The 25,999-nt window shown below is 34.4% G+C and overlaps 1 protein-coding gene across 1 annotated transcript; it reads right to left on the bottom strand.

The window, feature by feature from the left end:
- Positions 1-404: 404 nt before the first annotated feature.
- On the bottom strand, positions 405-23,396 carry LOC106058156 (glutamate receptor 2-like). The gene is made up of 19 exons (XM_056037962.1): positions 23,219-23,396; positions 22,508-22,660; positions 20,786-20,908; positions 19,683-19,808; positions 18,057-18,241; positions 17,248-17,301; positions 16,247-16,408; positions 15,409-15,612; positions 15,212-15,319; positions 12,602-12,712; positions 11,962-12,037; positions 11,377-11,516; positions 10,237-10,460; positions 8,667-8,783; positions 7,570-7,768; positions 6,874-6,975; positions 6,000-6,145; positions 4,120-4,231; positions 405-3,956 (listed from the first exon to the last, which is right to left on the bottom strand). The coding sequence occupies exons 1-19, from the start codon at positions 23,316-23,318 to the stop codon at positions 3,753-3,755; spliced, it is 2,646 nt and encodes an 881-aa protein (XP_055893937.1). The 5' UTR covers positions 23,319-23,396; the 3' UTR covers positions 405-3,752.
- Between the last annotated feature and the right edge of the window lie 2,603 nt (positions 23,397-25,999).

Below are 25,999 nucleotides of genomic sequence, written 5' to 3' on the forward strand. Positions count from 1 at the left end.
AGTCTATTATTAAATTTGTAAAAAAAACAAAAGTGCTACCTTTGATTTACTTTTTACAAAGCTTATATTAGCTCGGTCTGTCTGTCCAAAAAGTTTGTACACATTATTTCACCCAAACCCAATCTCAGATCAGGTTGAAATTTTGCACAATAATTTCTTGTACTTGACAACACAAGAATCAATTTTTAAAAAAGTAACCACTTAGTTAATTAGAGTATTTGGTAATTAATTATTTTGGTGTCAAACAAGGGAAAGAAAGTGTACTTGACAGATGTGACCCTTCACAAGGATAACCCCTCCTTCTCTCCCCCCCCCCCTCCCAACTGGTCCAGACAAAGTGATAGAATCATTAATAAAGCTAAAAGCATTAAATTTGCAATGAACAAAAACAATTGGTAAAAATATTTCTTATTGCACAGATTTATTATTGTTTGCCTTGACCTATTACACATTTAATTATATGACTGATCCAAACTAATTGGTACAATTGTCAGGGTTTTGTTTTTAAGCCTAAGCTCATTTTCCCAGGCCCCTGACATTATCTAAAATAATGTGATAAATGACTATCAATACAATGACTGGATAACTCATTTGATGTACAGATAAAATATTTCATATACTGGGTATTTACAGTTAATGTAGACAATGAAAGTGATGGTAATATTTAAAGCAGGGGTCTCAAACACGTGTCCTGCAGGCCACATGAAACAAATTTGTGTGGCCCGCAGCCACGTCCACGAATTCAAACAAAAAATTGATAAAATTTACAATGACCACATATAACTGCACACATCAGTAAATGAGGTGTCCCCTCAATGCAAGCGAAGATTCTGTGAAGGCAAGCTTTGTTGTTAGCGAGATGGCATCACGACCATTCACTGAAGGCCTATTTATGAAATTGTGTATGCTACAGACGTGTGAAATTATCTACCCCGAGAAAATGAAACTCTTCGAAGGCATAAGTTTGTCTGCGATCACAGTTGCAAGCAGGATCGCCGAGTCAGCGACAAATGTTCAACAGAAACTGATTGCCGCTGCAAAAGACTTTGTAGCATATTCCATTACAGTGGACGAGTCTACTGGTGTAACAGACACCACATACTGTGCCGTATTCATTCGTGGGGTCCATGAAAACTTGAACATTGTTGAAGAGTTATTGGACTTACTACCATGAAAGGAATGACGAATGGACGCGACGTGTTTCAAAAACTGGAAGCTTGTATTGACAGGTGTGGGCTACCGTGGGAAAAAAACTTGTTTCAGTGGCTACGGACGGTGCACCAGCAATGTGTTTAGATAAGGTTGGTGTTGTTGGAATAATGGTAGAGAAACGGAATCAGCTCAGCTTGGCGGGACCTTTTGCAGCCAGACACTGCAGTCTGCACCAAGAAGCACTCTGTGGCAAAAGTCTACAAATGAAGAACGTGATGGATGTTGTCGTGAAGACGGTGAACTTCATACGTACACGGGGTCTCAACCACAGACAGTTTTCTAGCTGATTTAGAAACGGAATACGGAGAGTTGCTTTATCATACGGAAGTCAGATGGTTGAATCGTGGAAAAGTGCTGCAGAGATTTTTGAACTGAGATGGGAAATTGTTTATGACATACCTAAGCTCAGTGACCCAATGTTTTGTCGGATCTTGCTTTTCTTACTGACATCACGCAACATCTCAATGCACTCAATTCACAACTACAGGACACAAAGCAGCTGATTACCGTGATGTTTCACCGCATCAAATCATTAAGAAACAAGATGAATTTGTGGGCCACTCAGCTGGCAGATAGAAACCTGGCTCATTTCTCTTTTCTACAGAGCTTAACGGTTGAACCACAGCGCCTGAAAGACTACGTAAACATCCTCTCCAGACTACTGGAAGATTTTGAACCCCGCTTTCATCAATTCACTGCTCTCGAACCACAGTTTTTCCTTGTTGCCACTCCGTTCGCAGTTGAAGTGAAAACGTCAGTTTCTTCCCAGAGAAGTTTCCACACTTATTCTGCGCAGCTGCTAGAATTCTAGCGATGTTTGCGAGCACGTACTTTTGCGAACAGTTGTTTCCAGATTGAAGATAAAAAAACAGCATTACGATCAAGACTGATTGGTGAGCATCTGAGAGCGACCTTGCGGCTTGCCACTACACGCGACTTCAGGCCTAACGTCGATAGTCTGGTCTCTGCCAAACACTCTCAGCTGAGTGGACAGAAACATAGTGACGAGCCATCTGCAGTAGGCCTAGTAATTATAGTTGTTTTTTGGGGGGAAACTACAGTTTCTGCTTTTTAATTAGTGACAGAGACAATGTCAACTTATTTTAGTAAACTAAACTGTCTGTGCATGTAATAAACTATACTAAATGTAATTAAAATTATAAAAACTTTATTTTAGCATTTAACTGCAGTGACAGTAGTGTTCGTACAATTTAATGTAAAAACATTATCTTTTTGTGGTGTGGCCCGCTGAATGGTTGTTACTTTCCACTGTGGCCTACATACTGAAATGAGTTTGAGACCCCTGATTTAAAGTATGACTAATAAAAACAAATACTGGTGATGTTATCAAATCTTGATAAATAAACAAAGGTTGTAACAACCAATTCACACCTTGTAGTTTAACCATCTAAATTTACTACAAATCTATGACTTCAGTATCTGCCATCAGCCACAACTTTGGCTCACAGTAATACAATGACAACACAAGCACCCTATACAAAATTAAAAAAAAATCTAAGACTAGAAACAGTAACTACAACCTTCTAGAAATAGAGATGTAACAAACAGAAACTCACCCTAAACAGGCGTCCAAAACTCCTATAGAAATATTACATCCAAGAAAATAGTACAAAAGCTGCCCACTAGTTTCACCAAACTTAGAATCTTGTACAGACAAAAGCAACTTCAGAACAGAAGGTGAACTGCCTTATGCACAAAGAATGTCCACTAAACATCACGGGGCTTTGTGATGTATTGAACTAATCAAAAACAAAACTACAAGGCACTCAAAAGTACAAGGCTTACGAGTAGAGAGAAAAGAAGCTCAAGTAGAGAGAAAAAACTCAACTGTCCAAACTACTCATGGCAACAGTTACACTTTGCAATTACAATTACACATATAAGCTTTTTTTTTTTTTTTATTTTCTACTCACTAATTCACTGTATTTAAACTGCTGTAGGCGTATTATATCTTAACTTGTTAAACTTGAAATAACTTGAATAACTTCTTTTACTTCTTCTGTGATAATAAATATTACTTTTGTTATAATACAAAATAACTTGTGATGAAATTCAATTAATATAGTAGACTTCAGTAATAATATAAAAGGTATTTGGATCAAAATCTAACTCACTACAATAACTCATCCATTCAGTCTCATGTACTGGAATCCTAGGTCATAACTAGTCGTAACTAAGACCAATCGCCTTCTATCGTGCATCATTTGCAACCAATTGCTAACATCTTTCCACTGTCACCATAGAAACAAACACACACACTCCATAACAAGATGTCAGATAATAAATAAGCAAAGAATAGAATTCCTCATAAAAAAACAAATCACACATGTAATTTTTATGGAATACTCATAATTTTAGAGTCATTCCTTTAAAGAAGAAGCAAATATCACCCAACATCTATCTGTGTCTAGTCATGCAAGTTAAGTAGAGACTTAAACTTTATTGAGTTATTGGTTTTCCTGGCTGATTCAGGCAACCCCTTCCATGCTAACAGAGACATCCTATTGGTAACTATAATTTTATTTTGCAAACAGTGGTTTGAACTTCACTATTTTTCCATATTTTAGTAGAATGTTTAATTTCTTTTCATTGAGTTCTTTCCCATCTTTCTTTTGAAATATTGTCTCTATGATAACCACACACATAGAAATACACAATCCTAGAATTAAAATAAGAAATATTCCCAAAACACTTGTAAGTTCCAGAGAATGTGTGTTGGAGTCCTGCAGATGTAAGAAACACAATCGAATTGAACATCATTTATACTTATAGAATTATGAATTGAATATTATTTATACTTTTATTATGGAACTATTGAAATGAAAAGATTTACAAAATGATTTTTTTTACTTATGAAGTCTAAAAGAAAATGGTTGAAATCCATACCTTTGAAGATTTCTTCTTAAAACATTCATTTTTTTCATCCCACCAAACTTGTTTCAATCTTTGAAGAGTTCCATCTTCTTTTAAATGCATAATTGCAAAATTAATTTCTTTCCTAAGTGAAACATAAATGAAAACAAAAATGTCAGGTGACTGCATAGATCAATTGTCAACTTAAAGATAACACATATATCTTTTGCAGTCCAAATCATATTTTTTTTTCTAAAACATGTTGAAAGAGAAAAGAAAGTCATACAAACTTTTACATACATTTCTTTTCAGTGACTTAACACTGAAAGAGATTAAACTACACTACCAATGTTTTGTTAAGTGGCAGTGATTTACCACTGATGCAATTATAATTTTACTGACTACCCCAAAAAATTGTTACAATTCTTTTTTTTTTTTTTTTTTTTGCTTAAATGTTGACATGAAATAAAAACAGCAGTCATGAATTATATTTTTAAGTTCATTTAGCTTTTAAATGGAGTGAGATGATTCCTTTATTTGTCCGTTAGTCTTTTGGACTATTGGGGCAACATTCTCTCTCTTTACTCAGAATTATTCTCTTTTGTAGCAGGCCCATCAACTTCTTCTATTGCTTTCTTTGTCTCTCCTTGTTTCCCCTGGTTCTGTTCCTTATAAGCAGGTTTTTGTGAGCCCTGAAGATCTCATTATATGGCCATAAGTAACTTGCTCTTTTTTTCATCAATGGGCAGCACAATCGCCATTGTGATCTTGTTTTGGATTTCCACATTCGTAATGTGTTCTTTGTATGTGATACCCAGAATGCTTCCATAACAGATGCTACAGAAATATGATAAGGATAGTAAAAAGGTGTTAGTGGTAACATGACTACATTATGAAGCTCCTTGTTTCCCAGATAAAACTCTATTTTGTCATATATGTCAGTGAAGTCTTATCTTTGTAGATTCTGTTCCAATGTCTGTCTGTGGTGTTATACGGTTCTAGATAATTATCTTTACCCTTTGCAACTTTTCATATGACTAAAGAGGCCAATCCTTGATATCCAGCAACAGTCACAGGCTGGGCATCTTCTTAATTTGTGGTTTATTAGAGCTATGTCATTTTCCAATGAGACAACTGCCAAGCACTCATAAAAAAGTTTACTTTGAAATCAAGTTTGATCAGAAATGGAAAGAGTGAGAAGGGGTTGTCACATCATTGTTTGATAGCCAGTGGCATGAATATAATTGGGAAGCTTGGAGTACACTTTATATTTGTGTTTCACATGAGAAACAGTGGTCAGAAAATTAGTCAAAGCCATAGAAGTAGAATAAGACAACGTATATTGATTTTGTGTAAAAAGTGTTACTAGCTAGGTACTTGTATTTGATGTATTCTGTTTGGATTATATTGTGATTTGATTATATTGTGAATGTAAGTGAAGTATTACAGGTGATTTATTGATGGCTGGAAATGCCAGTGAACTGTTATTTTATTTTATGGTTGAATAAATATTGTCGAGGTCTTAATTGATGAATTTTAATATCTGTTGTCCTGTACTATCTAAAGTAGACCTAGCGACATCAAATAGCACAACAATTCAAGGTGAAACAAGACCTCTTTAATTACTCTAGTAGGCACAATAAAAAAATCACAGGGGTGAGGAAGGATGCAGGGATGAACTCATGGTTCTGAAAAGTATCTTGAGATTAAAAAGAGAATGAAAATGATTTAAGAGATTTGATCATCAGACATACAGACAAGGAGAAAGTTGGTAATAAGCATATAATCACTAGGAGCTAACTTTCAAATTGTAAAGTAATGCTTTTCAAATGCTGCAACTTAAAATGGCTTATGTTACCAACAAGCAAAAATAGACTTTCAAACTAGTAGCTAAAATTATGAGCATATCTTACGTAAGAACTGATCTGAGCTGAGTAGCTATTCCAAAACCTTTGTGGCTGAAGCTGGACTTTATTTCAATGGTACTACAGGGCTTTCTGTTGTTGTAGTATTCTGCCAGTGAAGACTCCAGTAAGAGAGCATATTTTCCACCTGAACTCTGCAAAATTGGCACACAAAAGATTTTTAATGAATACTTCTTTATACTAGCTAGTCAACAAACATCTTTCTGTGGGTAAGCTAAAGTAATGTTTAAAAGTTTCATTTAAATATTTCTTTTCATCTTTTTAAAAAGTTGGATTTTTTTTATTTTGGGGGGAAAAAAAACTTCAGCAAAAGAATAAAAATGACATTATGTTAGGAGACATGTTGACAATACTGTCAAAGTGGATTCAAGGTTTAACTCCCAGTTAAGGTACAAAAGTCAATATTTTGTACTTTTTAGGAAAAGACTTGAATTCACAAAACTACAGAAGATGTCTGGCAATAGTTAAGGAGAATAAAATCTAGTAGCCATGGACCTGGTCATATTGGCATACTACATTCTGACACTGAAATAAATCAACTTTAATGCCTTTTTTTATAGCTTATATATAGTGTGACTTTCATGCTTGTAGCATGCTCAGAGCACTAAGGTTCAATTTGATTTGTGGACCAGTGGGATAAGGTTTTCATTGCTGCCTGAATGGGGTGTTGAACCTTGAACCCCCTTGATAGCATACTTAGCCTCTTGGCCACACATCCCATTTTATACTAATCTGCAAGATGTAAAAGTGAAATTTTACTTTGATATTCTAGTTAAAAGTAATTTCTCACACACGACTATCTTGCAAAAAAAAAAAAATTCTTTCATCACACCAGTACAAATCCTACAATTATTCTGTAAACCTGAACACGCTGTAAACCTTCATCATCAGTCTTGACCATCACTTTGTTATAGGAGTCTGTCATTGTTTTCCAAATCTGCTGATAGCTTGCAATATTGGTGGACTGAAACATTTACAATGCATGAATAACATAAGATTATTGTTTACCTTGTTTGCAGAACTAGAATCTCACTGTCAAGGTCACAAAAATTGCAACAAATTGTTAAAGGCTAATTATTTACTCCCTGATTCACTCTAACCTTAAAGAAGAGTTGGAACTAGATCAAGACAGATACAAATAAACTTTGACTTTGCAGTAATGATTTATAGAAATAGTTTTAGCTCCCAGAGTATAAAAAGAGGAAAATGGAAAATTAGGATTTTGTTTATTTGCATTTCATTTCAACACTGTTTTTGTGAATTAAAAAAAAAATTATTTCAACTTATATTGTTTCTTCATGCTTGAGGTATTTTATGTGTTTTGTTCATTTTACAATACAACTTTGTCATTTTAAAATATTCAATTTTCTTCAGTGGAATACTAATACAGTCCTCTGCAAAGTTTGGATACTCTTGAAATACAAGACTGAACTTCACAAACAATGCCAGCATTGAAGTTAGTCACTAATAAAAATACAAGTATTTAAAAAATTTGCTAGTCTTCTTGAAATTAAAAAAAACAACAACAAATTTTGGTATATAGATTTATATTTAAAACCTCCAAAAAGTCTCTTGGGAATCCAGTTTCCTTTGTTCCAAAGAAGACTTCATTCTGCTGGAGAAGGTCTTCCACACATTTGATTGGTCGACGTATTCTCTCTACAGTTAAGAAAGCAGCCAAGTTAGCTGTGTATGATAGCAACAGGATCAAAGTGAAAAACCACAAAATACCACCGACAATACGGCTAGCTGGTGACCTGTGAAAATTTCAAAAGCAAAATTTATGGGAAATAGGTTTTCTAAAAAAATATTAATGGGAAACATTTTGAGAAAATCATCCTCATCATCAAACTCCATTTAAACAAGGTCTTGAGAGGCTTAAATCCTCTCTGGACAGAAACCCTGCTGTCTTGCATAGTTATGCATACATGTCACCATATAAGTTGAGAATTTTTGGTTTCCCAGACCTGTCCAGACAGAGATCAACAAGTCTGGGGCAGTCAAACAGAATATGAGGCACGGTTTCCTCTTCTTCCCCACAGCGGGGGCACCGTGAATCAAAATTTGGCTATAGCCATGAGAAATATGAACCAAAAGGACATGGCCTGTTTTGCACTGTGTTATAATAGCTTGTTCAGGCCTGGACAGCCTCCAGGGGGAAGTGCAATCAGGGCGCCTCATGCACTCCCAGACTCCATGGGCTTTTTGGGACTTGTCCCAGCACACACTCAAACCACTTTTCCATTTCTGTTTTTTTAATTATAGCCAGAGCATGATGAAAAATAACAGCCTGGTTGGTGGGTGAGCCAAGGAGTCTGCAATAGTGTTGCCAGTCACACCAGTATGAATCAGTACCAGCTGCATTATTACAGGGGTGCTATAGTGTTGCTTAAAGTTGTGTGAAGCCATGATGAGAAAATAACAATTTATTGTTTTCTTAGGCTTAGATACAAGCAACAATAATTGCTAAGATTAACAACAAGAATTCTTCAAAAACTACTCAAGAATAAAATAAATTGCCTTATCACCTAGATTAATTTAAGAAGTTAAAATAATACCTATCTCTAATTATAAAGTAAATTTAAGTCATCTTCTGTATAGATAAATATGTGTAAAAATCTAGATAACAATAAATGAAATATATTTATGAATTACCTCAAGACAATGTCACTGCCTTGTGATAATATTGAGCTGACAACAAACCAAAATGAATCTGTTAAAGTTAGTCTTGGATTAATGTTACTTGAAGTCTCATTAGGGTCAGCCACAAGACTGTAAATAAGAATGAGATGCATTAAATATCAATTCAAATTTATGAATGTTTCTCAGCCTAGATACAACATTTCATAAGCAATGCTTTAAAAAAAAAAGATTTGCTCTGTGTAAATATACTGAAGGAAAAAAAAGGATGGAGAACTCTTGGAAATACAAAGTATACATAAAGTGTGTCAAAAAGAAAAGGTTAGTGCTGAAGTACCATAACAGTTGGGTGTATCAGTTTTAATATGTATGACTAACCTATGTAAATTTGTTCATCCATTTGTTAAACTGAGTTTGAAGATATTACATTTTTTTTTTAAATTATATACCACACTGTATTTTTATCTTGCATTTAATAGAGGCACCTCAGAGCCTGCAGAGCCAGGCTTATTAAAACAAAAAAATTTAATTGATAGTGTGAACTACATAACTTCAAAAACAAATCATGACACAGGTTAAATAATACTAAGTCTTGCTAAACAAACCAACTAGGATAAAGTGAACAGAAGAATCATTACCAAATATTAAATATCAAATACATATTGAGATCACATTACTTTTTATTTTCTTTTTACTTTGAGAGTAAATAATAGAATGTTTATACAAGTTCCTTCAGATTCAAAGATAATTTCCTCCAAGCCCAAACATTACACATGATGATGGGGCTGGTAGAGGCTGGGTATGAACCTGGGACCATTGACACCATCTGAATGACAATACAGTGTGCAAAACAAATGACCAGGCAGACAACCAAACATAATAAAGCTTATAGCTTAGCATAAAGTCAATGCTTTGAACTATGTTTAATGCATGATGCTGAGTGTTTTGATAGCATACAGATCAAAAAGAAAACCAGACTAACAAAAATGCATTTCAACACATCACAATACTCAGCCATAGAACTTTTTCGAATGGATGACTATCATAACAAAATATCTATTTTGCATTAGTGCAGTTTAAAACTGTGAATCCCATTTCCAAACCTTGTTTCAATCTATCTTAGCCAGCTTAAGTAGAGTCAACTACATTTTGTTTGTAATTTGTTATGTTCATGTAGAATTATAAGCCTATAAAAGGAAATACTTATCCTTGTTGATATTATTTTGAGATTGCAGGTATCTTTAGTTTGTAATATTTCAATGAATCTTCGAGTGTATTATAGGCTTGGTTCAAAATGTAAATTCATAACTGGGCCATTTCTCTGGTAATCCTAACTACAGATTGTGATAGTAAGTGTATGTGTTTTACGTGGCTAGTAGTGCTGTAAGTGTATTACTGTGTATGCCTGTGTGTGAAATGACCAGTTGACCTTCATTGTATATTCCTCTTCCATGCAGCCTAAGCACTTACAATGACAATTACTAATAATAGTTATCCATCTATTTTTCTTCTTAGAGAACTGTGCAAAAGAAATATAAAGAAAAGCAAGGAAATACTCAGTTTTAACTATACAAAATGTTCTTACCAACAGACTACAAATAGAGTCAGACTGACGACAATGCTAACCAACAGGATACTCAGCCATAGGGCTAGAGAGAAGGGTTCCATGAATGAGAACATGTTTGGCCTCACTTTGGCAGGCTGTTGCAGCAATGCAGAGATGCCACTCTTCATGAAAGACATGGAAAAATCCACCACTTTCTCTCTCTCCAGTGTGATACTTAATGGTCCTATAGCCATATCTGCAGTCTGCAATTTAGACAGTGAAAATAATATTAACTCTTTCTCTCCGTAGTTATTTTCTCATTAGTATTTATTTACCCTGTTATGATTAAGCTTGAATAACTTTTTGTCTTTTTTCATAAAATGTTCTATTTGGCATAGAGTTAAAGGGGGAATGCATGTTTTTTTCATATAATACAAACTTAAGTTTATAAAATCAAAAACTAATTTCATTTAATGAGGTCAAATCAACTATGGTATCATCAATTAGGAGATAGATAAAAATTGTTAACTCTATTTCCATTGAAACACAAGTTTCAGACATTCAGACATTCCTTCAGAATTGAAGCTTATACCATCCTAGCTCAAGCCTCCTTCTGGAGACAAAGTTAGAACCTGAGATTATTGAGCACATACCACACAACCACACAGCACCCTATAATGTACCATGAAATGGAAAAGAAAGCAAGCTAAAGAAACAAAGGGAGAAAAACTGAATGTGGAACATAAATGTTTGCTTATGTCAAGGCCCAACAATATAAATGTTTCAAGCATATTTTATATTTAAAACTTTAAAATAAATTTCACTTAACTCCCTATTTCACTTTTTCTGTTGTTAATCAAATTTAAAGTGATCTGGGATGGGATCTGCCAGCCTCCAAAAAAGGGCTCTGTTAAAAACTACTAAAGATGGCCTTTTGATAAGTAATTATATAATAGAATATTAAAAAGTAATCAATTTATGACACATTTTCTGAAAATCAATAAATGGGAAACAATTTTTAAAAATATATCATTCACCTAAGAAATTTATTTTTTTATTTTAATATAAATTTAATTAAAAAAATAACGTTTTTCAAACAACCTGATCTTAACTTGCCTATAAAAATCTTCAATCATTTAAAATAGTTTTGAAATAAAACATTTTGGAACATAAACTAACCTTGTCAATTAATCTGCCAATAATTCCAGTCCATGAGCCATTCCCTAGATCTCTGCCATGTTCATTATTCTCAATGATTTTTAAGACATACTGGAAATCTAAGTGTTGGCTAATTGCATCTGCAAGATCCTTTGAATAACCTGGTCATGTGACAAAACATTTAAAATTGTTACATCCTTTAAGTAATCCAAAAACTGAATTCATTTAAACTAGATAAAGTCTCCCTTTCAGACCTTGTGATCTATAGAGCAGATGATGTTAAGGCCATCTGTTTCTTTGGCTAACGGTTAACAAGCAGATTTCATGTGACCAGCATAATGAACAACCACCTTTACTTTCCCCAACTAAAATCAAGTACCCATTAGAGTTGGATGGACTCAGGGGCACCTTAAAAATCAGAAATTCAAAAACCGTCTTCACAGAGATTTAAAAAGGACACCAGGTTTGTAAGCCTAGTACTTAAACACTTAGACACCGCACCCTTTTTTAACTAGATAAGCATGTGATAAATCACTCACTCTTTAAAAAAGACTTTTAATTGTTGTTTTATTTTGTAAAATTTAATACAGAAGTTTGAAAAGCAACCTTCAAATCTGTTATTATCTACTAAAGGCACTCCATCCATTGTGGGACTTGTCCTAAGCATCAGAAAAGGTACTTGCTGGGAAAAAAAATTGTCTTTATTTATTTTTGACCTTTTAAGAAAGAAAATTAACAATTAGACAAAAAGTGACGGTCCTAAGGTAAAGACCAAGAGAAAATGAGAGTTTGAAATCAGGATACTAAAATGTTTTTTAAGACTACTGATAACATCTAGCTACTCTTAGTAGCCAGCCCCTTAAAATTAGCAAATGAAATATGTTGTTGAGATGATCACTTAACACCCTCATGGACTTTAGTTAAGAATCAGAGGAATTAACTTCATATATTTTTTTAATTATTTTTTTTTTTTACATGTTTTGGATGTTCAGAGTTGAAGATAATATACTTAGTTGTCCATACAGGGCAATGGGGGAAGGCAGTGGGCAGGGTTTAAACCCAGGACCATAGAGATGACCCAATGACAGTCCAGCATGCAAACCGCTACTCTATAAGGAACCATAAAATGGAAAGGGAAGCAAGCTATGGAAACAAAGGGAGAAAACTAAACGTAGAACATAAACATTTGCTTGTCAAGGCCTAACAGTAGGTCTTGAAAGAAAACTTATATAAAGAACATATTTACAAGTGTGGAGATTATAACTGTTCTGTTGTCTCTCATGTCAGGTCTCACTTGATCTTTTACTTTTTCCTCTCTGTCTAACCATAAACCAGACAATGAATGCCATTGACCAATCTAAAAGTAAAATTTGTAAATAGTGATTAGGTCCACTTCATTTTTTATATATAAGTACTCCACAGATGGTAAAGAATGTTTGGTTCTATTTTTATCAATGGAAAATTTGGTTGTCTAGTGATATAGTATTGTTATTTCTTATGGTTTATATATTTATTATAATGAAGTAACCTATTATAGTGTACTACATTATTGCCCTATGTGCTATGCAATTAAAAAACTCCAATAAATATTGTATCAAAAATTGTTTTATGCAGATTGGATGTTTGTTCCCCGACGCTCTAGAGCTACTCCCCTGTAGTTAAAGTAATAAAAAAGTTTGCCTTTCAGGCCTTGCAATCTATGGGGCAGATGATGAAAAGGTCATCTGTTTCTATGGCCCATGGTTAACAATGGTGTCATGTGGCCAGCACAATGACCAACCACCTCTATTTTTCCCTCAGTAATATCTGGTACCAATTAGCCGGAGGAATTCGCTACCCGTCGCCTCAGCATGGCCCTCCGGTGGATACGTCTAGTGGGTGGATACTAGATAGGCTAAGTACGAGTAGCAAACCAGGCCCAGCCGGGCTTCCTTGGGTGAGCTTTTGTTTTTTTTTCTCTCACTCGAGGTTGGGATGGAAAGAACGCCCAGAACCCAGTCCAAAAAGTCCGCCATGCCGTTCCACAAGGGGGCCGTCATCAGTGGATCCGTGGCTGGAGTGGCGGTCCCTGCACGGAATAGTGGCAGTTACAGTATAGGAATATGAGACAAGCTCCCCGCAGTCAGCGCTGTTCCCGACCACTTATAGCGAGTGGGGTCCAGGAACGGGGGCGGTGCGCTGTGTACATGGCACGGCCCGATTTTCCCATTCAGTCAACCGATATGGCCGCCTACCGTTGGGTGCCCTCAGACAGGACAGGGGTGAAGAGCCCCATGTCCAGGCCTGGTGGTTGGATAAAAGCCTTTCTAACCATCAACGGGATAATGGCGCCTTCGGCGCCGATGCCCTACTGAACTTCATTGAAGGTACCAATTAGAGCTGGGTGGACTCAGAGGCACCCTAAAGATCAAGAAATTAAAAATCCAAATCTTCACCAGGATTCAAACCTGGGATCCTCCTGTTTGGAAGCCAAGCGCTTTACTATTTAGTGTCCCCTAGTAGTAACATGTTGAAAATATTTTTCTATTTGCCGTTAATGTTTGTTATTCACTAAGAAATCTGTTCTCCCCAAGAGTTTTCTTTATTTGCTAATGTTTGAAGAGCAAATAAAAAATACTGTACACTGTTCACAGGGGGCATTATTTGTTATAAGAAGATTTGTTACCTTTCACAAACTTATGAGATTTTCATAGACTGATGAAAGTAGCAGTGTTAATAAAGTAAAGTAATGAATCATAAAGGCCTACTATGAGTCCCTTACTTCAATGAAAATGACAATCACTTTTAGGAATAGAAAACACCAATACTTTAATTTAGGATTGTTAGACACTTAGTATAGGCATACACATGTAACAAGAACTAAGTCTAGACCATTATATACTCCAGTGAAGTTTAATACTGAAAAGGCCACAGTGGAATGTATTAGACACTTAATATAAAGACAAACCATATTTGATGGACTTTGAATGCAACATTTAGTGATGTCATGGATTAGTGGGAATAGCTCAGTTTATTATTAGTCAGTTGGTGTTAGGACTTCAAGAGGATAACTTTGTATTATGGACAGAGACTTGACTGTTGCCTTCATTCAAGTATATAATGGTCTGCACTTAGTTCTTTAACCTTGTTACATGTTTATGTTGTGTTTCTTAGTAGTTTAAATGTACAAGAAACCCAGACATCTCCAGAGTAATTGGTTGAAGTCAGACAGCCATCAATAACTACAAGATCAAGGCCTATCACAGAATACACATCTAAAAATTAAATTATCTAATGGAATACAAATTGATACAAACATTTCCTAATAGGGAAATATTATGAATAAATATTTATTGAATAAGACCAAATAAAATTCAGATGTTAGTTCAAAAAAGAAGATGATTACATACTACATATGTCCCTAGATATATCTAGTCATGCTTGTTAAACAATGACTTCCATTCCATGCTCTAATAGGACTAGGGAAGAAGGAGCATTTGTACAAATCTGTCCTAGCATATTGAACAAGAAGTGCCTTTATTTTTGTGTCTTTCTGAGTATTTTATTAGGTTTTATATTTGTAATTTGAAGATTATGGTTCAGTGTCTTATGTATAAATGCTAATTTACTTTTAAGTTTTATATCCTGAAGGCTTTCTAAATTGAATGATTTCAATAAAGGTGTTACTCTAATGAAATGTGAATATTTATTTGTTATGAATCTCACTGGAATCAACAGAAAAATTCAAATTTGGCATAATAGAAATATATTTTTTCTTCTCTATTCTTAATTCAGAATATAAACTTTATTGTTATGTGTTCTATAATTCTGAAATATTTAGTTTTTAAGAAGAAAAAAAATTCTAACAATCAACAACCTTTCTAAGACTTGATCCAGACGTCAAGGACAAAACATCTATGCTGTAATTTTGGCGTCTGCCATGAATGTCGAATAGTATGTGGCCACTATAACCTTGAAAACTAACCTGCATGAAAAATAAAAGAAGTGCTCACATTTTGAAAAAATTTAACTAAATGTAAAATAAATTTGTATGATCTGAAATGCTTTAGTTACCTCTCTCAATGCATCATACAAACTGTTGCCATGCATCCAGGGTTGTATGGGTCGATGATTGCATTGGATCCCCACAGTGAAATTCGTATTGTAGATGTTACCCCTTCTGAAAGTGTACTGAAAGATGTCAGGCCTAGAGAGCAATAGTTTTGAAATGGCTCGCTTTATTAATTCAACCACATCCAAGGAGAATGCAACTTCAGACTTGATGGACATGTAGATTCAATGAAAATACATAGTGTGGATAAGTTCTGAAAAAGGCTAACTATTAGGTTTAAGACATCAGAAAGAAAAATAAATAATATTGTCTTATCATAACTATCTATGAACTGATAACTATGTGATATACGACTTCTTAGCAAAGTTTACTCTTCAAAATACCATATAAAGAGAATGCAGAAAAGGTTAGCTAATGAGTGGATCAATTAGTTGCAATATAAATTATTATAATTTCAAAGGGGGGTGTGGTGGCTGAGTGGTAAAATGCTTGTCTTCTATACTGAGGTCCCATGTTCAAATCCTGGTGAAGACTTTCAAACTTCAGGATCTTTGGGTGCCTCTGAGTCCAGCTCTAATATGTACCGACATTAGTTGGGGAAAGAAAAGGCAGTTAGCCATTGTGCTGGACACATGACACCCTAATTAACCATGGGCCACAGAAACAGATACATCATCTGCCCCATAGATCACAAAGTCTGAAAGGGTTACTTAACTTATAATTTTAAAGGCTTCTGAACAACATAAGTAAAAGCCCTCCCTATATTTTTACCCCATAGAAAGTCAAGTGTTCTATTTTAATGCATGGTAATGATATGTTAAAATATAGAAAGCTACTAACTGTTAATCTATCACTCCCAGCAACTGGCCATAGTGTTGGCTCCAAGGACTTCCATTGGCTTTGGAATTCCTTCACATGATCATCATCAAAATCTACAGCCTGAAATCCTATTACATTAGCTCCCCCTTGCTGCAGCTGGAACAGATCTAATGTAGCAATATCCTGAAAACAAATTTGAAACAATTCTAGAAATTTTCATTCTAAATTTGTCAACTAGTAATTGGATCTCAAATTAAAGCATATCTAATATTTAAACAAAATTCTAAAACATGTACAATATTAGCATAGTACCAGTTTTATATATGCAAAAAGAAATAACAAAATAGAATTTTAACTATCTTTGACAAAATTAGGAAGTCCTTCATGTATTAATGCCAACCTGAATCTAAATGTCAATTTAAAACTCTGTAAAAGAAAAAATAAATAAAAACTTAAAACAAATGTCCTAAATTTTAAAAAAGAAGTTTAAGACAAAACAAAGTAGGATATACTCATTCCATGTAATGTGTGATTGAAGATCACACACAAAGGCCACAGGATACACATTTGAGACCAAAAGAAAATCCACTGCTGATGACAGACGCCGAATAGAAAATCTTAATCGACCACCGGTGGACAAAGGTTATGCTTATACTTGCCCTGGATTTGGCCAAATATGTAGGTCACAGCTGGGGCTGCATAACCACGGGAAATACTACATTCCTCATTAATTTTCGGACTCGAAAACAAGCCTTATATAATGTGTGATTGAAGATAACCATGATTTGGATAAAGAGAATTGGAGACTTTTTTTTCTAATTACAAATCCCAATATTATTTTAAAATTGAGGATTATAAGCATATCACAGAGTCCAGTCAACATTAGTTGAAAAAAGGAAAGGTGATAGTTTGTTGTGATTGTCTATGATGACACCTTTATTAAACTGCTAGCCATAGGAACAGATGAGCTTTATAGAATTTGTCCCTGTGACAGAAAGGTGTTGAAGGAAACTTTTACTTACCAGTGTTGCAAGTATATAATTGTAGCCTTCACGATTCATTCCAACCTCAGCAATCTGAAGAGTTCATAGTAAAGAGTGACTAGTAAATTTCACATTAAACTATTGGAAGAGTTGCAAAAAAATAAAAACCCAGAGGAAAAACCTAGAACAACAAAAATTACTTATTCTGAGAAATGTACTTCTTAAACCCACTGCAATCAATACTGATAAAATTATTGAATCATTCTCAGGAGGTATTGTCCTTCTTAAAGTAAGTGTATATATTTTGACTTATTTAAACATTTTTTAAACGTCATAGAGATACATGCATAGTCCTCGACACTTAAGTCAGACTGATGCGCTCCCTGGTTACGGCTACATTCTTATATGCTTATAAGTCTTGGGCGCTGAGTGCAGATAAAGAGAGGAGGATCCTAGCAATGGAATTGAGATTCTACAGAAGAATCCTAGCTGTCACATTGAAAGACTTCATCACAAAAGACGAGATTAGAGACAGAATTACTAGAGCAATTGGACCCCAAGATGACCTTCTAACAATTGTAAAAAAACGGAAACTTAACTTTATGGCCATATTAAAAGGACTTTAGGGCTTGCAAACACCTTACTTCATGGAACAGTACCAGGAAAGAAGAAGAGACAAACAGAGAAAGGGATGGGACGACAACATAAAAGAATGAATGGACCTGCCATTGAAAGTAGTTATATCCAAGGCAAAAGGCAGGGAGGAATCGAGAAAGATGGCTTACAAATCTTGTGTGGCACCCCAACGGACTCTGCACAAACAGGCAACCATTATTAATGTTTATCACCTGCTTGACAATTGCGCTGTAGGCAGTCCAGTTGGAGACATCCAGAAGGATGAATGTCTCCTGGTCTTTCTTGCCCATATCTGCAAGTCTCAGATCCTCATGGGCGCTATACACCTGTAGGAGCTGCATCATAACAACCTTTACATCAGAAAGTTTGGTCTTGATAGTCTCAGCTCTTTGAACTCCTGCAAAAAGAAATAGAATTATAAAAAAAAAGAAGAATTGGAATATTTCTAATGAGATAATAAGGGAAAACATTTTAAGTACATGTTCATATTTTCATAGAGGTGCAGTGGCTGAGTGGTAAAACAATTGGATTCTCAGGTTCAAACCCTGGCAAAGGCTGGGATTTTTAAATTTGGGATCTTTAGGGCATCTCTGAGTCCACCCAGCTCTAATGGGTACCTGACATTAGTTTGGGAAAAGTAAAAGCGATTGGAAATTGTGCTGGCCACACAACATTTTGTTAATCATGGGCTACAGAAACAGATGACCTTTACATCAATTGCCCTAAAGATTGCTAGGTCTGAATAGAATTCTTTAACTGTTATTTACTCATCTTCTCATTGATGTTGTTTTTAATCTTAGGAAAAGAAAAAACCTTTATTTGGAAATTCTTATCAAAGCCAACCTATTTTAAGTTTATCATACTTAAGTATCAATTATGTTCTTCAGTTTGCTTTTGGAGAAACAATAGGTCACAATTTTATTTGGAGAAAGCTGTTGTATTTTTTCCAAAATCATCTGACATATGCTGGTTCTGAGTTGCCTTTACATTTTTTTTAACTGGCTAAGAGGTCACAATGAAGTAATGCAGTACTGGATATATATAATGTCCTTAAGTTAAATACTCTCAAACTCAGATCAACAGAATAAATAATCCAAAAAGAAATCACAATGATAACTTGGCTGACATAAAATTTATAATGTAGTTGAAATATAAGTAGAGATACATATACGATAATAACTGATTGATGAAAAGTAATAAAAATCTAATACTAAATACTTGTAACAATGGCTACTCGAAATAACATGTGAACAATGACTAGCGACCATGAACAACTGAATGGCCAGATAGGTAGCTTCACCTTTATATAACAGCATCTATTGATCTTTCTGGATCCTTGACGTCTTCGATAGTACCTTCTCTAAGCATATACATTGACCCCCACCTCATGTTTATTCAAAGTATTGTTAACTAGACGGGTCTATCTGTCTCAAGTTCACATGCATATATGTGATTTGACCTGATATAATGGACAGATCACTTCCTACTGGTCAGTTAATTGTGCATTGCCAAGCATGACACTATATGTTAAAATCCTTGTGACTGGCCCAATTTTTTTCTTCTGGTTTACACACTGAAGTGTGACACAAACTATGTATTTATGTCTTTATCTTTGTTCCTCTACTTCCAATCCTCAAAATGCACCAAGACTGCCCTTAGGACTAAATCTCTGCTAAATATTTGATGGACAGAATGGTAGGATTTAACTTTTGAAAATGGTGGACAATGCTTATACATGCAATGATAGCAAAATAAAGTGCATTGACTATGTATTTGTAATAAGATAATAAAAACAGATATAAGATTTTCTTCAAAGTAAATAGTCAAAAAGTACTTACCATCTAAATGATCGTACATATAGGTGAACTGTTTCCACCCTAGTGTCATGATCAACTCAGCAAGGGCACTAATATAGTCTGGTTTGAGAAACAATAATCTCCCTTTAACTTCTGTCAGGCTCATCCCTAGAGAGTAAATGAAAGACATTTGCACTGCATTGATGAATCAAACACAACATTCAATTAATATAATTAATATAAGATCTTATTACTCAATAGTTTTTATAAATAGCTTCAAGTATTAAACTCATAATGTATTATTTAAAAAATTATTGGAAATGTTATATGTTTTACATGTATTATATTCTAGACTAATCCATTTGATTCATCCAGTCAATGTTGAAGTATTCATGACCTTAATTGAACACTCAATAATGAGAATAATATAGTGATGGCCAATGGTTATCTATCTGGTTGAGGGAGATTATGATAAACATACTGATACTGATCTTATAATAATTATTTTAAATTATTTATCATGTACTTTATTTTATTTACTTCAAAAAAATGGACCAGGTCAAAATTGATGAGCATTTAAGGTGGACACATTTAAAATTAATTACACAAAAATTTCATCTATTCAAAGACACAAAATCCAATGCATAATTAAATCACTATACTTTAGGTAGTACAAATTTATAACTATGGAGGTAGATACTTCGACATCCACCATTTTCGTGATCATGGGTGTGTGCTAATGGAGGCCAAAACCAATAAATTATGTGCAAGCACTAAAAATACATTATTACTAACTATTGTAACAAATTGGACAGTTTGAGCTTCCTTGACTTTTCTGTGAAAGTGTTGTGTTTTGTGTGTATCCACTTCAGTAAAAAAAAAACATCTCCATTGTTGACAATATGATACTAATTGATTATAATTGATAGATACTTAGTTAGATACTGAGCCAGCCAGGAAAACCAATCATGACCAATGACTTGGCAAAATTTAAATCGTTGGTTAACATGCATGACTTGATGCATAACGCGTAGGACAAAATCATCTTCTTTTTCGAAGTAACGTCTGTATTTTTTATGATACAATAAGATAAGGTAAAACACACTGAAGTACAACATTTGCTTCAACATGTATAACTCTCCTACCTGGAAAATAGTTTGTGATGTAAGGAAGATGAAAAAGATGGCTGTAACTCTGGCAGACGTGGAAGGTTCGGAATGACATGGAGCCGTAGAGTAGAAATATACCAGTTGACATTTGTTTACATACTGAAACATGACATTGAATTTAAGACACATATTTATGAATGTTTCACACACGACGTTGTAATAAAGATTAATTACTGATTTATTATATATTTTGATGACACCTATATTTTAGGAATCATAGTATATTGACATTATGATTTTACTAGACCCAGTGCTTTTTTTGTGACGGTACTCACCGGTACAGCGTACCGGCACCTTTTTCAATGTCGGGAAAAAATATTACTTTTCTTTTATTTTAACGTTTATTATTAATTTATTAGTACCGTAGTTAAATGTTAGGGCGATCCATCACTGAGTAGGCCTACCGGCAACAATTTTTTTTTACAAAAGAAAAAAAGCACTGGACTAGACCTAATAGTATTTGGTGGTTTTTGTTTGATTAATACAATCATTCAGAAATGAAGATAACCGCAGATTCAATCCCAAACCTTCTGCAAGATGGCAGGGCTCAAACTGGACACCATCACAAAAAACCAGGGAGACTTACAAGATCTACCACTGTGTACAGCTTTTGTTAACTTTAATTGTTTTGGATTTTCCTTCACAAATAAAGATTATTACATCGTAGCCCAAACTTCCTGCAAGACGAAGGGTAGTGGCGGCTGCATGGGCTCAAATCAAGAATAAACGAGACAACAGTCCAGAGCGACTATAGGCAGATATGACTTTAAATATGTGTTGTCTTTTTTTTTTTAATTGTAGTGCTATGCTGGAAATATGAAACAATTAAATTGACTCTTCATGTCACCTTTTATTAGGCCAAATAGTTTTAATTTTATCTGTTCTTGAAAATTTGTAACTTGTTAGACTTCTCGTGTTGTTTTTTTAAATGTCCTTTTTAAAAAAGAAAAAAAGTCACTTATCTATAGCCTTTTTGTGTTTAAAAAATAAATTTCTTCTAAAAATATCCCCTGCTACAAGGTACACATTTATTTATTTATCTGTACAAAGCTTATATTAACCCAGTTTGTCTGTCTGGTAAAAACTTTGTACACATAATTTCTTCGAACACCCATTCTCGGATCAGGTTGAAACTTTGCACAATTTTTTTCATTTGCAAAGACTATACATGAATCAATTTTTAAACAAATTAACCAATCAGTCAATTAATTATTGGTGTTTAGTTATTTGTTTGATATCGAATACGGGAAATAACTTCTATATCATTGAGATTTATAGTTGGAACTACAGAATTTTTCACCCTTGGAAAAGATTTGTAGTTTTTTTTAAATAGGATCTTTTTAGCTCTGATGAGATTTGATTGTTATGTAGAGACAATAAAAAAATTAAGTAATTATTCAATTAATTATTGGTGATTCACTATTTTGTTTGATATTAAATAAGGAGAATAACTTCTACATTATTGAGATATATAGTTGTAAGTGTGGAGTTCTTCACTTTAGCTCTGATGAGATTAGATTGTTAGGTAGAGACGAGAGAGAAATAAATAATGTTTGAAAGAGTTGAACTAGTATAGCAAGAAAAAACAAATAAATACAATTATTCTCATACAATAGAGGATTCCATTTTCTGTATGGGTACATTAATTATTGTCTTGGTTGGAACAGCAGCCAAGTAGATTGAGACTGAGAGAGATACCTTTTTTCACAAATTCAAAAGTGTTCTCTGTGTTATAGTCATCGAACAGCATCTGGAGCTTTGGTTCATTTTGTTTCTTGCTGTTGTGGAGAGAAAGAGCAAACATCATGGCTGTTTTCGATTCGGGTTCCAAACTAGCATCCAATAGAATGCCTAAAGTTAAAAAAGAAAAAGAATTAATAAAATGCAAAGGCGAATATATTTTCTTATACAAACTCTTAACTTTCACTTATTATCCGTATCCCTACCCAAACTCGGCACCGTGAAATCCGTTTCGCATTGAGCCCCACAATGGTTAAGGACGGCCCTGCTGTTTATTGACGGGTGTATACTACTTGTTCTCCCCCCCCCCTCTTTTTTTTCATAGAGTAACTCTAGTCCGACTTGCAGAAACAAATGAGTGATCTTTCCTTCACTTCTTGTCCAAACTCTTGAGCCATGAAGAGAATGATATATAGAGATGATATACATTTCCAAGGGAAATTTGTGGCCCCAAATGAAATAGAAAAAAACACAAACTTAAGGGTACTCTATCAATAACATTGGGCACAAGTTTCGCTTTTTTTTTCTCTAAAAAAATATTTTGAGTCCTGTGTGATGCTCCCGCCAATCGGAGGCCCTAAGCTGCTGACTAGTTTTCCTAAGCATAAGGCCATCACTGCTAGAGCCCAGAGTCTAGATCCATACTCGATCAAGATTTGATCAACTTACCAAAAGGAATATGAGTCCAACCGGTAGTTGTAGTTGATTGTAGTATTACACTGAAAACAATAAACACGGTGCTCCTCTTCAAACTAATGAATAAGTCCATTCTTACAGTGAAAAGTACGTACTACTAGTATAAACAATGTAGCCAATAACGACTGAGTGTTTCTGATTTAAGCTCTTTACAGACAAAATTGGATTATTCAATACTGAAATATTCCATTCTCGTGCTAGACTCATGATGCCATTATTCCTAATGCTCTTCCCGATTATCTCATGCAAGAAAAGCACTTAACAAGGGAGATAACTGATCTCATGGCGAACGCTGCGTATGATTTCAGTTATCGGCCTTGATACAGCCGCGGTATGATCTATTTTCTATGACAGGTCCGTATAAACGTCACTTACCAGCGATTGGGCAAACTTTTATTTTTTAAGTAGGCCTAGCTAGCAGAAAAAGAACTAATTTCTACAGCGCATAGATCTAGATCTATTTTTTTTTCTCATTTAAAATATAGCGAGTCGAATATTTCTATTAGTTTACTATCAGATTAAGCGATTTATTATATATCTAAGCGTGATTTAATAATGATTCGTCCTAATTGAGTTGTACTTATCCTTAACAGTGAACTGAGGTGTTCATTTGTCAATCTATTTCTGACACAGCTTTACAATGTTACGTTATTTAATTTTTGTTTAACTACATGAAGCTACGGTCCGCGGGCTTTTTCAGTGCACGGACCAAGGGTTTGGAACTCACTCTGTGCTAATATGTTTATATTGCGTCATTGTTTATCGTGCATTATTGATAAGAAAGTAGGATGTGACGTAATAAAAAAAGATAAGTCTTCTTTGTCTACTTGTATAAACACAAAGTCTCTGTTATTATTATTGTTACTATTAATTAATGTCTACAATATGTTATTATTTATCTGTGACAGCAGAACACACTCCCCATTGATCTCAGACAGACAGTATGCTACGCTTCTTTCAAGAAGAACATTAAGACCTACCTGTTAAAAACGTTTTTAGATTAGTTTGTCAATTTAGCTGTCGTGTTTGTGTTTGTAATGTTATTACAGCGCCTTGAGCCTACATTTTGTTTGTTAACAGCGCTTTATAAATAAAATTATTATTATTATTATTATACGATGTAAAATTTCCACAAATATTGTCTACTCATGAGATTTTGATGTCCTATAGAATAGTAATTAATTTAGAAATAAGTGGTTAAGAGTATTACTTAATTTAAGGTTGATTAAATAAGCTTCTTAAATGGTTTCATTACTTTAAGGTAGGCTACATTTAAAGCTACAGAATTGGTTTCACTAGTTTACAGTTCAGTTCAAGCTGCAGGATTGGTTTCACTAGTTTACAGTTCAGTTCAAGCTGCAGGATTTGTTTCACTAGTTTACAGTTCAGTTCAAGCTGCAGGATTTGTTTCACTAGTTTACAGTTCAGTTCAAGCTGCAGGATTGGTTTCACTAGTTTACAGTTCAGTTCAAGCTGCAGGATTTGTTTCACTAGTTTACAGTTCAGTTCAAGCTGCAGGATTTGTTTCACTAGTTTACAGTTCAGTTCAAGCTGCAGGATTGGTTTCACTAGTTTACAGTTCAGTTCAAGCTGCAGGATTGGTTTCACTAGTTTACAGTTCAGTTCAAGCTGCAGGATTTGTTTCACTAGTTTACAGTTCAGTTCAAGCTGCAGGATTGGTTTCACTAGTTTACAGTTCAGTTCAAGCTGCAGGATTGGTTTCACTAGTTTACAGTTCAGTTCAAGCTGCAGGATTGGTTTCACTAGTTTACAGTTCAGTTCAAGCTGCAGGATTGGTTTCACTAGTTTACAGTTCAGTTCAAGCTGCAGGATTTATTTCACTAGTTTACAGTTCAGTTCAAGCAGCTGGATTGGTTTCACTTGAACCAAAATAATATTAGGATTTTAAAAATATAGATTATTTTTTTCCAATTTCCTAAACCAAATTGGATAAGCCCCACCCGCCTTTTTTTTCCTTTCTGTAAATACAAAATGACAAGAACAGAATTTTCACGCTCCTTAGTGTCGTACAAGATCACACGATCACGTGGGTCACATGGTCACCTGTGTAACTAAAACTTTCAAGTAATTTAATTTGGAGGTGATCATATTCTTGAAATAGTCAAATCATGTTTTTCACTGCGTGGTCTATTAGATAGAATTGTTTTTCCCAAAGATAAACATAAACTGTCGAATTTATACTAAAATGGACCTCATTCACCAATCGTAAATAAACACATTTAGCCACGTCATAATATTGATAATACAATGAAAAATACGTATCACGTGACAGCCACTATGGATTACATAATTTGTATAGAAGATATATAGAATCACGTGGCTAAATGTTGTTTGTTTACGATTGGTGAATGAGGTCCATTGTCAGAGCCGTTTTCCTTTTGTTAAAATGCCCAGGCTCCACCTAGCGTTCAACTTTCTGAACCCATTAAGAATTTGAACGCTCATGGGAAAAATTTGTAAAAAAAAAAAAAATGGCACAATTGTACTTCAGTTCCTGAATGATTACAAATCTATAAATAGATCACATTATGTTCAAAACTGGGTCGCTCTCATAACACTTATATAGGTTGTCAAAGACTCATTTTCATGCTAATTGTACCCAAGTCCTGGACAATATCATAATGACACATACAACGATAAAATAAGATTCAGAATGCCACTTTACCGACATATAAACATCTTTAATTCCATTATTTTCACTCTCATACAGCAAAAATAGTTAGAGTCTCTACA

Source organism: Biomphalaria glabrata, chromosome 8 (assembly GCF_947242115.1).
Source record: "Biomphalaria glabrata chromosome 8, xgBioGlab47.1, whole genome shotgun sequence".
Classification (NCBI taxonomy): Eukaryota; Metazoa; Mollusca; class Gastropoda; family Planorbidae; genus Biomphalaria; species Biomphalaria glabrata.

Bases quoted from the DNA above. Each gene is read 5' to 3' on its own strand.
- LOC106058156 (XM_056037962.1), bottom strand. From the start codon at position 23,318: ATGGACTTATTCATTAGTTTGAAGAGGAGCACCGTGTTTATTGTTTTC. The intron at 15,320-15,408 runs GTAACTAAAGCA...TTTTTCATGCAG, and splicing joins TGTATGATGCATTGAGAGAG to GTTAGTTTTCAAGGTTATAG. The intron at 10,461-11,376 runs GTTAGTTTATGT...TCTAAATTGCAG, and splicing joins TTGGCAGATTAATTGACAAG to ACTGCAGATATGGCTATAGG.